This window comes from Electrona antarctica (genome assembly GCF_951216825.1).
Source record: "Electrona antarctica genome assembly, chromosome: 14".
In the NCBI taxonomy this organism is placed as follows: Eukaryota; Metazoa; Chordata; class Actinopteri; order Myctophiformes; family Myctophidae; genus Electrona; species Electrona antarctica.
Genome location: NC_136795.1, coordinates 4,068,122 through 4,081,894, shown reverse-complemented (window position 1 = coordinate 4,081,894; position 13,773 = coordinate 4,068,122). Strand labels below are relative to the sequence as shown.

Genomic DNA, 13,773 nt, shown 5'->3' with positions numbered 1-13,773 from the left:
AACATGTTTCTTTCATTGTCTGTCAGCATATCACACTACTGTATGTGCGTAAATCTCCAAATCCCGACTCTCAACTTTTCTCTCCATATAATTAAAAAATGATAGACACTTTACCATTGCTCTGGCGACTTGGCAAGTCCTGCACAGAAAATAATAGCAGAGTCAGACCTATAGAAGTGTCGCGTCCACAACCAGTTGTGAGCTTGTAGAGTGGCTATTTTCAAGGTGTATAATAAATGTCACGTTATAATGTAGGCTAATAAAAGTTCACGCGTGCACATTGTCGGCATGCAGGCACACACCGCGCATAGACTTGTTGTTAGTGTACTGCGCAATGGCATTTGGCCTGGGTCCTTAATGGTAGGTTAATATCCACAGTTTATCTGTAGCGGTCCGCAATTAACCTATTGTTCAAGCTTCGCACTCGGCACCAATACAAATGAAATCACCAGTCCGCACTGGACTAGTATGCTGATATTTGGATGCAGCAGAGCAGAGCCTTTGCTCGCTGCAGTTGATGAAACATTATGATACGTTTTAAAGTTGTTAACAGTTATATATAAACATGAACAATCGGATAGATATCCGTGTAGTTTCCATGCAGGCACAGGCTGCATTTCTCACCTAATTATAGTAAAAATGATATGCGCTAATGAGCGGTGACGTCATCGTTTCTCAAAAGCTCCGTTTCGCATGACTACACAGATCCCCTGACCCGGATAGTTTCGAAAATCTTCACTTATTTATCCGTTTTCCAAAAACCTCCGTTTGAGTGTGTCTGAAAGGCCGAAACGCACAAAAACATGTGCGTTTTGCAAAAAAAATCCATATAGGTGTAGCCCAGGCCTGAGTCTGCAAGCTGATTCAGGGAGTTCTTTGTCCGTGTTGCCGGGGTGGGGGGGGGGGGGGGGGTATACAAGAACTGCTCAGCTGCTCTGCATTAGGGAATAATCAAGGAGAGTGGTGCCTTCTGGCCCCACAACTACCTATAATCAACTAATGGATCTCTACTCTCTCTTACGGCTCCCCTCCCACTCGTCTGTGTGTGTGTGCGATGGTTCCGTGATTGTGTGTTCATGTTTATTCTGATGTGCAATAATGCAAACCTGGGGAAATGAGAGCGAGAAGGAGAGAAACAAAAGAGGAAGTGTGGGAAGAATGTGAGGGAGACGGAGAGAGAGACACAGAGAGACACAGAGAGAGAGAGAGACTATACTATGTGTAAATAAAGTTGTTCTCTGGCTTATTGCCATCATGCATCAGGGTGGCTTGTCTCCCACTAACAGGGTTACGTCAGCCAGCAGGACCTCGCCACTATTCACTTTAATGGTTGTCTCTATAAAAACCAATGTCAGGCTCGGACGGGAAGTCGTGTGTGTGTGTGTGTGTGTGTGTGTGTGTGCTTGTGCGTGCGAGCACGTGCGTGCGAGAGTTTACGGGAGAATGTCTTCGTTCACTGTGTGGGATAACTATCTCTAATATAGTTTGTTCAAAGATAATCTAATTTTAGCATTCTCTGCCTCAGTCTGTTTTCATCCTTACATTCTCTGCCTCAGTCTGTTTTCATCCTTACAGTCCTGAAACAAAACCGTTGAGAAAGTTGAGAAAGTTGAGAAAGCAATTATCTCAAGTTTATCGGAAGATCAGATCTTTTCTATTGTACAAATATGGAGGACAGAGTCAGAGGTTGGTTACTGGAAGATTTAAAAAAACAAAACATGTATTAGAACTACAGAGGCGGGCTCTGGCCTACTGAATGATGCAAGTTGGGTATTATGTCTGTCCCTTTTATGCCCAACGTCAGAATGATGTCAGATTTCTGTATGTGTCTCTCTGTGTCCCTTTTATTTCTATATATGGAGTTCTGTGTCAGCCATGCCCAAATATGGAGTGTTGTGAGGTCAGAACAGGCCAGCTCCATATATGGGCCCTGGGCAGGGGCCCGGTCCAGAGCCCGGGCAGAGGTTCTGGACCCCTGGGCAGGGGCCCGGTCCAGAGCCCGGGCAGAGGTTCTGGACCCCTGGGCAGGGGCCCGGTCCAGAGCCCGGGCAGAGGTTCTGGACCCCTGGGCAGGGGCCCGGTCCAGAGCCCGGGCAGAGGTTCTGGACCCCTGGGCAGGGGCCCGGTCCAGAGCCCGGGCAGAGGTTCTGGACCCCTGGGCAGGGGCCCGGTCCAGAGCCCGGGCAGAGGTTCTGGACAACCGTGGGACCGACCGACCCGACACCAGGCACTGCACCCCTTGTGGTGGGGGTGTGGAACACGTGTGTCGAATTTGAAGTGGGCGGGGCGAACGGTTCTGGAGTTACGTGGATTACAGACGTCCAGACGTACACACAGAGACTTGGGGCATTCATAGTTATATTAGATGTTTTGATCAGATTTTTTTCTTTCCTTTTTTCCTTTTTGCCTGTAGTGACATACCCAAAAATAGGTACACCAGGTTAAAAGGGGTTAATTGCTTAAAGGAGCATTCAGTGATTTGGGTCATTTGGAAAACCACCCAGTCCGCCCCGGTAACAAAATGTGCACATGCACGCTCTACAGTGGGGGGGAAGTGCATCAGGCCAACAGCATGTGCACCAAGGCCCGCCCCCACTCGATCATGATTGGAGGAAGGCCCCTCTCATCCTGATTGGATGAAGGCTTTTCCACCCGCCACCAAAACTGAAACTAGGGTTTTTTGACCCCAGAGGTTAACTGGGGACAGGGAGGAACTCCTTATATGGTCAGCACACTCTATAGTAGGGAGGATTATCCAGAAAAAAAAAGAAGAAATAAGTGATATTTGAATTAAGTCAAATCACTGAATATACCTTTAACCAATGAAACATATTAAGAGCTTGGGTTTCTGCCCAACAACAATATATGTGTTTGACTCCTGCTGGGAACCAACACAACACGGAATGTCATTATGTGTATGGATGTTGTGTATGTGTATGGATGTCATTATGTGTATGGATGTTGTGTATGTGTATGGATGTCATTATGTGTATGGATGTTGTGTATGTGTATGGATGTCATTATGTGTATGAATGTCATTATGTGTATGGATGTTGTGTATGTGTATGAATGTCATTATGTGTATGGATGTCATTATGTGTATGAATGTCATTATGTGTATGAATGTCATTATGTGTATGGATGTCATTATGTGTATGAATGTCATTATGTGTATGGATGTCATTATGTGTGTGGATGTTGTGTATGTGTATGAATGTCATTATGTGTATGGATGTCATTATGTGTATGAATGTCATTATGTGTATGGATGTCATTATGTGTGTGGATGTTGTGTATGTGTATGAATGTCATTATGTGTATGGATGTTGTGTATGTGTATGGATGTCATTATGTGTGTGGATGTTGTGTATGTGTATGGATGTCATTATGTGTATGGATGTTGTGTATGTGTATGGATGTCATTATGTGTGTGGATGTTGTGTATGTGTATGGATGTCATTATGTGTATGAATGTCATTATGTGTATGGATGTCATTATGTGTGTGGATGTTGTGTATGTGTATGAATGTCATTATGTGTATGGATGTCATTATGTGTATGGATGTCATTATGTGTGTGGATGTTGTGTATGTGTATGAATGTCATTATGTGTGTGGATGTTGTGTATGTGTATGGATGTCATTATGTGTATGGATGTCATTATGTGTATGGATGTCATTATGTGTGTGGATGTTGTGTATGTGTATGTATGAATGTCATTATGTGTGTGGATGTTGTGTATGTGTATGAATGTCATTATGTGTATGGATGTTGTGTATGTGTATGGATGTCATTATGTGTATGGATGTTGTGTATGTGTATGGATGTCATTATGTGTATGGATGTTGTGTATGTGTATGAATGTCATTATGTGTATGGATGTCATTATGTGTATGGATGTCATTATGTGTATGGATGTTGTCACAGGATAATTGCTCTCACTGCCCGTCTCTCTTTGTACATGTCCAGGGTAATGGCGGACAGGGAGCGTCCCCCACAGAAGAGACCGTCGATGACTTTGCAGGAGGGACGTACGTACGCTTTGACGCTCCCAAAGCCAAGATGAAGAGGAGCTGGCCTGGAGTCCGGGGTAACCTCTCTCTCTCTCTCTCTCTCTCTCTCTCTCTCTCTCTGTGTGTCTCTCTCTCTCTGTCTCTCTCTCTCTGTCTGTCTGTCTGTCTGTCTGTCTGTCTGTCTCTCTCTCTCTCTTTCTGTCTGTCTCTCTCTCACTCTCTGTCTCTCTCTCTCTTTCTGTCTCTGTCTCTGTCTTTTTCTCACTGTCTGTCTGTCTGTCTGTCTGTCTGTCTGCCTGTCTGTCTGTCACTCTCTCTCTATTTTACTTTCAGCAGTAATATTACTGAAACCGATTTAAAAAAATAGTTTTATTTCAAGACAAAGGAACAAACTGAAACAGCAGATTACACACGCAGTGTATCGACATTGTATTGTAATTTAAATGTTCCTTTCCAGTTCTTTCCTTGTCTCCTTGATTGATGGAATACTTTGCTAGCGGTTTGCAAAGACGAGCACAGTTCAAAGGTCTGTTGAGAGGTTTTCAACCAAAGAAAGCACTATGAGCTTGTTTCCTTATCTCTGTTGTTATTTCCGGCGACTGCGAGCGATGTGGTCATTAGACAAAGTATAAATTATAGGCATGGAGAGAAAACAGAGAAATACTTGAAATGCTTCCCATATCTACTTCCCCCCCCTCTCCCTATATCTCTCTGTGTGTGTCTCTCTGTGTTGTTTTTGACAGAAAATCTTGATTTTTGTTTTAGGCATAGTCTTTTGAATAGTTTTAATTTAGTTTTAGTCACAATTTAGTCACCTGGAATGTTTTAGTGTTAGTCTAGTTTTAGTCGACTAAATATCATAAGATTTTAGTCGACTAACTCTACACTTGATTTAGTCGACTAAAATGTATTTTGGCGGGCCTTAATGGCAGATTTTACACTTGCTGAAAATAGCCCATCTACAAGCTCAACAAGCTTGTAGATCTGCTGTTTTCAGCATGCAACCAATGTGTAAAGTGACTTATACTGGATCTCTTGTCCACTAGTCCCATCCTAACATTTTAGTCTAGTTTTTATTTGTTGCCGAAAATTGTCAATATATTTAGTCTTAGTTTTAGTCATCATAGGTTAAGTTCTCATTTAGTTTCCAATTGCTTTCGTCAGTGACAAAAACGGTAGTCGACGAACATTTTTCGTCGACGAAATCAACACTGGTCTCTCTCTCTCTCTCTCTCTCTCTCTCTCTCTCTCTCTCTCTCTCTCTCTCTCTCTCTCTCTCTCTCTCTCTCTCTCTCTCTCTCTCTCTCTCTCTCTCTCTCTCTCTCTCTCTCTCTCTCTCTCTCTCTCTCTCTCTCTCTCTCTCTCGTTCTCTTGCACGCATCCTCCTCCATCACCTCCCGCTGCTCTCCGTCCTCCAATCAGATATGATCTTGCATCGGTACCTGGTGTCCCGCGTGATCTGGACCTACATGCTGTCCATAGCGGTGACCTACAGCATCACGCTCTGCCTCTTCCCTGGCCTGGAGTCCGAGATACGCAACCCCACCCTGGGGGAGTGGCTGCCCATCCTCATCATGGCCATATTCAACATGTCTGACTTTGTCGGCAAGGTGAGGCTGTAGTTGTACACAGGCGTTTTGCATCATTGGCTCACCCAATGATGGGGAGGGGGGATGTAAATATCACAGGTTTTTTATTATTTCATTTTGTAGGTGTATTGTAGGTTATTTATAGTGATGCACCGAATATTCGGCAAATGTCGCCCTCCTGTCAACACACATGGCTCCAACGAACTGCAGCAGCCAATGAGGAATCTATTCTTTTAATATCTATGGGCCTACTGACGTTACGCGGCTGGAGATTGTCTTACCTATTCGTTGACAAAAAGTTAACATGACATGTCCCCTGCCCACACTCGCTTTTCACCTCTTAGCTCAGCAGTCGAAACTGGGTTTTGATCCCAGATCTTACAGATTGCAGTAGTGTACTAAAAGAACACTATTAGGGAGATTTAAATCTTTAAGTATTGAGTGCTTATGAAGCCACTTCCATATCCAGGCCAACTTTCCCCCCCTTGGTTTTCACTTATTCATCAAACTCACTTGGCAGAAAAATAGACTTTTTTATGAGGAGACTAAGCATCCTTCCTTCTCATTAACAGCACTTGACCTCGTAAAGTAGTCATTTATTAAGCCTGACAGGACAGTAAGGACGGGAGGAATAGTTGGCTGTCATTGTAAGAGAATTCAAGTTATCTGCATATTCTCTCAAATTAAAACCTTATCTCCTGTCCTTGAGTCTTACTCTGACTTTTAATGCAAAAGTAGGATTGGCTGAGTGAGATTCTTCTCGTTCGTATGCTTGATTATGTCCTCATGGCAATTTTAGCATTTGTGTTGAAATGGGGGGGTAGGGAAGATAATAAATGAGAGGGAAAGGACACATTTAGAAACGGGAGGAAGAATTCCCGATAAGGCAGTACGAGGACCGGAGTGGGGAAAAAAGGAATGATATTCATGCCAGCGCTTTCTCAGGAGCCAGAAGGCACAAGTTAAAAATAAGTTTTTAAGGTACTGAATGTGCAACTCGGGAATATGATGGGAACCATGCAAAAACCACACCTACCTAACACACACGCACACAGACGCACACACACACAGTTTTTAACTCAAATCGTGGCCAAATCGGGGATCCTTCACATGGAATAGTTTGAGCAGCACTGATACAGAAACATAGGGTTTTTCAGAAAACTGTCATGATTTAGAAGATTTTTTTTTAAAATTTTGACCTCAGCTCTTAATGGATTAACCCATTTAGACCTGAGAAAAGATTCTACAAATGTCTTCTGAAAAACCGATGTTTCTCAAACGTTCTCAAACATTTTCATGTCAAGAAAAAATAAAAAAAATATATATGTAATTGGCCGCAGACCCCCATCTAGCGATAATGCAAGAGGATTTCAATGAATGTATCTTGTAATATGAAAAATGCAGCTTTGTCTTTTGTTTTTTGTTTTTGTCTTCCTCTTTTTGTTCCTGTTTTTTTGTATTGTCTTTTTGCTTTGTTTTGTTGTCTGTCTTTTCATCAATAAAAATTAAGTGAAAAAAAAAAAACTTATAATATATATTCAAAGACTAAAGCATACATAATGCTTAAAACACCACAAGGGGGTTCCCGCCCAGAATGGGTTAATAATGGACTCCTACTATCTATATCCTCCCCAGATCCTGGCAGCGTTGCCGTACGAGTGGGTTAATAATGGACTCCTACTATCTATCCTCCCCAGATCCTGGCAGCGTTGCCGTACGAGTGGGTTAATAATGGACTCCTACTATCTATATCCTCCCCAGATCCTGGCAGCGTTGCCGTACGAGTGGGTTAATAATGGACTCCTACTCTATCCTCCCCAGATCCTGGCAGCGTTGCCGTACGAGTGGGTTAATAATGGACTCCTACTATCTATATCCTCCCCAGATCCTGGCAGCGTTGCCGTACGAGTGGGTTAATAATGGACTCCTACTCTATCCTCCCCAGATCCTGGCAGCGTTGCCGTACGAGTGGGTTAATAATGGACTCCTACTATCTATATCCTCCCCAGATCCTGGCAGCGTTGCCGTACGAGTGGGTTAATAATGGACTCCTACTATCTATATCCTCCCCAGATCCTGGCAGCGTTGCCGTACGAGTTGGTTAATAATGGACTCGTACTATCTATATCCTCCCCAGATCCTGGCAGCGTTGCCGTACGAGTGGGTTAATAATGGACTCCTACTATCTATATCCTCCCCAGATCCTGGCAGCGTTGCCGTACGAGTTGGTTAATAATGGACTCGTACTATCTATATCCTCCCCAGATCCTGGCAGCGTTGCCGTACGAGTGGGTTAATAATGGACTCCTACTATCTATATCCTCCCCAGATCCTGGCAGCGTTGCCGTACGAGTGGGTTAATAATGGACTCCTACTATCTATATCCTCCCCAGATCCTGGCAGCGTTGCCGTACGAGTGGGTTAATAATGGACTCCTACTATCTATATCCTCCCCAGATCCTGGCAGCGTTGCCGTACGAGTGGGTTAATAATGGACTCCTACTATCTATATCCTCCCCAGATCCTGGCAGCGTTGCCGTACGAGTGGCCGGGAGGCCGCCTGCTGTTCTTCTCGTGCCTGCGGGTGGTGTTCATCCCTCTGTTTGTCATGTGCGTGTACCCGGTCCACGCCCCCACCCTGTCCCACCCCGCCTGGCCCTGCCTCTTCTCCCTCTTCATGGGGGTGACCAACGGCTACTTTGGATCCGTGCCCATGATCCAGGCGGCGGGCAAAGTGCCGCCTGAGCAGAGGGAGCTAGCAGGTAACAAAAATAATAATAATAATCAGACCCGTCTGAAGCACTGTTGTTTTCGTCAACTAAAAAACTATGACGAAAAATGTTCGTCGACTACCTTTTTTCAAAAACTAACGCGACACGTTGTGAGCTTGTAGATGTGTATAATCAGCCATTACGATCACATCAAGGCCCACCAAAATACATTTTAGTCGACTAAGTCAACTGTGGATTTCGTCGACTAAAATCGCATGACATTTAGTCGACCAAAAACAACACTGGTCTGAAGTGAGTGGTGCTGTACTGTACTGTACTGTACTGTACTGTACTGTACTGTACTGTACTGTACTGTACTGTACTGTACTGTACTGTACTGTACTGTACTGTACTGTACTGTACTGTACTGTACTGTACTGTACTGTGGTTAAATGGTTCTTCCTCCTGCTATTTCTCATGCTCACATTGCTCTTTCTGTGCGTGCGTGCGTGCGTGCGTGCGTGTGTGCGTGCGTGCGTGTCTCTCTCTCTCTCTCTCTCTCTCTAGGGAACACTATGACAGTGTCCTACATGGCGGGTCTCATGTTGGGTTCTGCTGTGGCTTACGCAGCCTACAGCTTCACTGTACCAGGGTCAGGGGTACACCTCCCCTCTCCGCACCACCACGCACGGAATTACACAGGGTATTGAAAGCATGCGACACACACACACACACACACACACACACACACACACACACACCCCCTGTAAGGAGGAGCATCACTAACAACAACAACACACAGGCAATGCACTCCTGTCAAACTGAAACCTACAGTGGGGAGTTTCCCAGCCACAGAATACAAGAAGACAAATAACCACCTGCAAGATGACAGTGGAGCACCATAAAGCCACCAAGCTGCAGTCCATCAAGTCTAAATACTGTGCAGTGAATGTTAGTGCTAGCATACCAAAGGCCTCACTCACACTGTCGCAACATGCATACACCATTTGTCTTGTGTCTTGTCCGTGTTTAACCCATTTTGACCTGAGATCAGATTCTAAAAATGTCTTCTACATCCTGACAGTTTTCTGAAAAAGCTATGTTTCTGTCAGTCGTTCTTCGATTTTACAAAAATAGCAGACCTACAAGCTCGTAGCGTGCCACTCGGTGGCGCGCTATGAGCTTGTAGATCTGCTATTTTTCAATAGCTAAAGCATAACATAATGCTAACACCAAAAGGGGTTCTCGCCCAAAATGGGTTAATGGCCGGCCCAATGCATTTCCAATGGAAGTCACATGGTTTGACAAAACATTTTTGCACACAGCCATCAAACTAAAATGTTTTGTCAAACCATGTGACTTCCACTGGAAATGCATTGGGGCGGCCATTAAACACGGACAAGACACAAGACAAATGTTGTATGCATGTTGCAATGGTGTGAGTGAGGCCTAACAGAGAGGCCTGACCAAAGCAACGCAGAGAAACTCAATTGTTTGAAATTCTGCCTGGAGAAAAAAAAGAAAAGAAGACTTGAATGACAGAAGGGAAAGTGTGACATGCACAGTGACCGTTGGGATGGATGTCTCTCCATTACCCATTCTCCACTTGACCCACATTATCCAAAACCTGCCTCTGTGGGCCTCTCTGCTGGCCTAGTGACCTCGAACAATGGTTGGGATATACTTTGAATTATAGGAACTGTGGATAGCTAAAACTCCAGCTAGGCTTAACAACGTCAGGATGCTCGCTTGTGCCTGCCTGTGCCACTTGACTGATGTTCGTGGCAGCAATTTAGCGACAGCGCCACTCGACCGATACTCGCATACGTGCACGCAGACAGTATGGACAGTGTCAACATTTTCTTCATTTTTCACATGTTTTAACTGGCAGAGGTTAAGAGTACATTCTCATGTTTAAATTAACACCATTTGCCATATTGTTTTACATCTGTGCTTGGATTTCCCTGAGGAAAGGAAAGCATTAAAAGCTATTTGGAGAAGCATCCATCTTGTGTCAGTCCCAGTGGCACAGTGTGGTCAGCATTTGGCCCAGTGGCACAGTGTGGTCAGCATTTGGCCCAGTGGCACAGTGTGGTCAGCATTTGGCCCAGTGGCACAGTGTGGTCAGCATTTGGCAGAAGACGCTATAAGGGTCGTTTATTCAAGCCCAACAACTCATACATTTATTGATTTATAATCTTTGAGAGCCAATTTCCAGAGGAAATCTTTAAAAAGCTCTTAATTGAAACCCTGCACATAGAGGTGATCCTGCTGTGGCTCAGTAGACTTCAGTACTTCAGATATGCTGGTCTGTGTTGTCCAAGCCCCACAACTTAAATGTCATTTTCTTGTGAGCCATTTTACAGGGAAAAGCTTGAGAAGCACTTGGCTTCACAGCGTCGGCTATGGGCCTGCGGAAATAAACCTTGTTTTGACCAGAAATGCCATCTGGGACAAGGAATGTATTTGACATAAAGGCGATTGAATGAAACAGATAGCAGTGGACGTGGGTGCACGAGAAATTCAAGATGGCGCGCTCCAGTCTTGTTGACATCATCAGATAGCAACCCCAATGCTAATGTGAGTAGCAAAAGCACTATAAAAGACCCTCTGGCATGAATCTACGCTAATGGCGGTAGAAGGTCACTGTTTCTGCCGTTACGCCAGCGGCCCCGGGCCATAATGTAGGTTCTAAGTGGTTAAGAGCTTAAGGCTTGAACAAGCAACCTGAACATTTTCACTTTGAGCCACGCAGTCTTGGATGCATGTGTTCTCTACATGTTGGCATTGAAAACACCCCTTGACCGGTAAAAGTGTGGGATTTGGACACATGACCTTATAGTGACCACTTCTACCCGACAGCCTGCCAACATGTTTCTACACTCAAATATTTCAATGACGTTTCCACTTTCCACCTTCAGGATTTAGTTTAGTTTAGTTTATTCGCACAATAAAAACAGTACATAAAAGGTAACATCAATAAAAGAGAAGTATGTGCAGGTGAGAAAAGAAACCCATGGAGGGCTTATATGTGGTTCTCACCAAAGATAATATACAAATAGTAAGGAGACAAAGTGGCTGGTCAAGTATCGCAGTCACTGCCACGAATGCCAGTCAAGTAGCACCTATACACACGAGCAAGCATCACAACATGGACGCTGGTCCTTTGAATGTCTCACAAAGTGTAATGATTGTCTCTGTGGTCTTAACAGACATGTGTACAGTTACTGTAAAGGATTATTTTTTTTGCTTAAGTCTGTGTGCTGCTGGTGATCGTGTTTGTCTGTGTTTTAATGGCCTTCCTCTGGACTGGAAGGATGGGGAACTGCAGTCGTTGGTTTTCGAGGAAACGGGATGTCATTGGCCACATACAGTACATGCTGTATATTAATACTGTACACTTCACATGTCTCACATTTCCATATTTTCAGGAACCATTGCTGTTGTGAAAGATGTATAACACAATGGTGGTTCTTTCTAGCCCATTTATGCCTGGCCTCGAAATTAAAAAAGAATCTTCTAAATCCTCCAGTTTTCTGAAATAAATATTTTCACGATTTTTCAAAAATAGCAGACCTACAAGCTCGTAGCGCGCCACTCGGTGGCGCGCTATGAGCTTGTAGATCTGCTATTTTTCAATAGCTAAATTATAACAATGTTTAAAACACCAAAAGGGGTTCCTGCCCAAAATGGGCTAGAACACATTGAGCCTGGCCATTTCCTCATTGTGAATGGCAAAACATGACAGTGAGACAGATGAACCATAATGGTGAGGATTTGCATAGAGATATCATCTGAAAATGAGTTCCTAGTAGACACTTCTGAGTCCTGACACACTGTACACACCTCGGTGTCACAATGTAAGGGAACTGAATTCCTTAAAGATAGTCGTTTTGTTTTTGTTCCTGCCCTGAATGTAAAATAGCCATCTTTTCACCTTTGGGACAATCAGGCTGGTGTGCCGTCACTTGCACAAAAAGTGATTCAATCCAAAACGAATAGTAATTTGAACTAGGTGTGGTATGTACTAGTAGGGTTGACAGAAACACATTGTCAAATGTAGGAATGTAGGACAAAATTTAAAGAAAATAAGTAAGTAATTGTGTAAATGTAGGCTACAGTACAGCTGACTTTCGGTTATCCCAGTGTGCACTGTGTAAGTTTTAAAGAGAAAAGTCTCTTTTAGGCTTTGATGAATTTTTCCCGACACAGGAGAATCCCCTGATATATTGCAGGGTTATAGCAGAGTTCAGGGTTTCTACACTATGAAAAATGGACCTCACTGGAAACGCTGTGTTTGCCACGAAGGGCACTACATTATGTAGGTGTCGGGGAAGGGCACTACATTATGTAGGTGTCGGGGTGGGAGTACTAGAATGTAGAAGGAATGCAGGACCTGCAGAGAGGGAGTGCTAAACTAGTACAATCCTCAGTGTTGATTTAAATAGCCAGTTTTCTACACAATGCTTAATTTATATGCTCTGTCATAGGACAGTGTTTAATGGATCCGGCTTTAGCGTTTTTGTCTTGTCATGAATCTTTGGTCTGAACTGGACTGGGCAGTTAAACAATACTAATTGTTTTACACTCTCTCTAGGGTGACCAGATGTCCCTCTTTGCGTGGGACAGTCCCTCATTTCCAAGACTTTTCAGGCGTCCCACAAATTGAGACCCTGTCCCACATTGTGACTGGCAGGCAGTGTTCAAATGCCCTAATAGTTAGTCCCCATATAGTTGGCTTTCTGCTGTAAAGCCCTCTCATTGTCTCTTCCTGCAAGATGTGTTTTTAAGCCTGTTAAAATAGCATAAAAATAAAGCATGATTTTAAAACAAAATGTGAAACACCCGATGAGTTTATAAATGATAGCCAATAGGCCTATGGTCGAATATGATATCAAGGCATTTAATAGCAACTCAAGTAGTACGTTGCTAACCCCGTACCCCAGTATTGCTTGTGTGGGACAAGTGGGATGGGGGGACGGGGTCCCCCCCCATCCCACTTGTCCCACACAAGCAATACTTCTGTCCCTCAAATGAACAGTTTGGATCTGGTCACCCTAGTGAAATGCACACTGAGGATTTGACTATACTGTACTGTACTGTACGTATGGTGCCCGCTTGTGAATCAGCCTCTAGGGATACCGGAGAACTGGCCAGTTTACCAAGTCGCCACAGCGAACATTCTTCATCAATGTCTTCATCGTTATGCTAACATGCTGTCTTCATCAGTGTAGTATGTCAACCCCACAGATGTTATAGTTCATTTCCAAAGTGATCAAATTATTTTGGGCAATTAAATGGTCAGCTAGAGGATGATACAAAGGTGAGTATGTGAATACCAATGATAAGTAGGCCTACCAATTCAGGATATTGTTTACTAATGAATTACATTGTTTTGGTACTTTGGTGTTTAAACTTTAGCATCCCTACTTCATCTAGTGTATGTGGCAGTAGGGCTAC

General features: G+C 43.9%; 1 protein-coding gene across 1 annotated transcript in view; it reads left to right on the top strand.

Annotated features, from left to right (window-relative positions):
* The window catches only part of slc29a4a (solute carrier family 29 member 4a), a 32,084-nt gene extending 20,208 nt beyond the window's left edge, over positions 1–11,876 (top strand). Inside the window, exons 10-13 of the mRNA XM_079519395.1 lie at positions 3,970–4,090; positions 5,436–5,623; positions 8,124–8,364; positions 8,881–11,876. Coding sequence (XP_079375521.1) covers positions 3,970–4,090; positions 5,436–5,623; positions 8,124–8,364; positions 8,881–9,023 — 693 coding nt within the window. The 3' untranslated portion in view covers positions 9,024–11,876. The remainder of the gene's footprint in view (positions 1–3,969; positions 4,091–5,435; positions 5,624–8,123; positions 8,365–8,880) is intronic.
* The last annotated feature ends 1,897 nt before the right edge of the window (positions 11,877–13,773 follow it).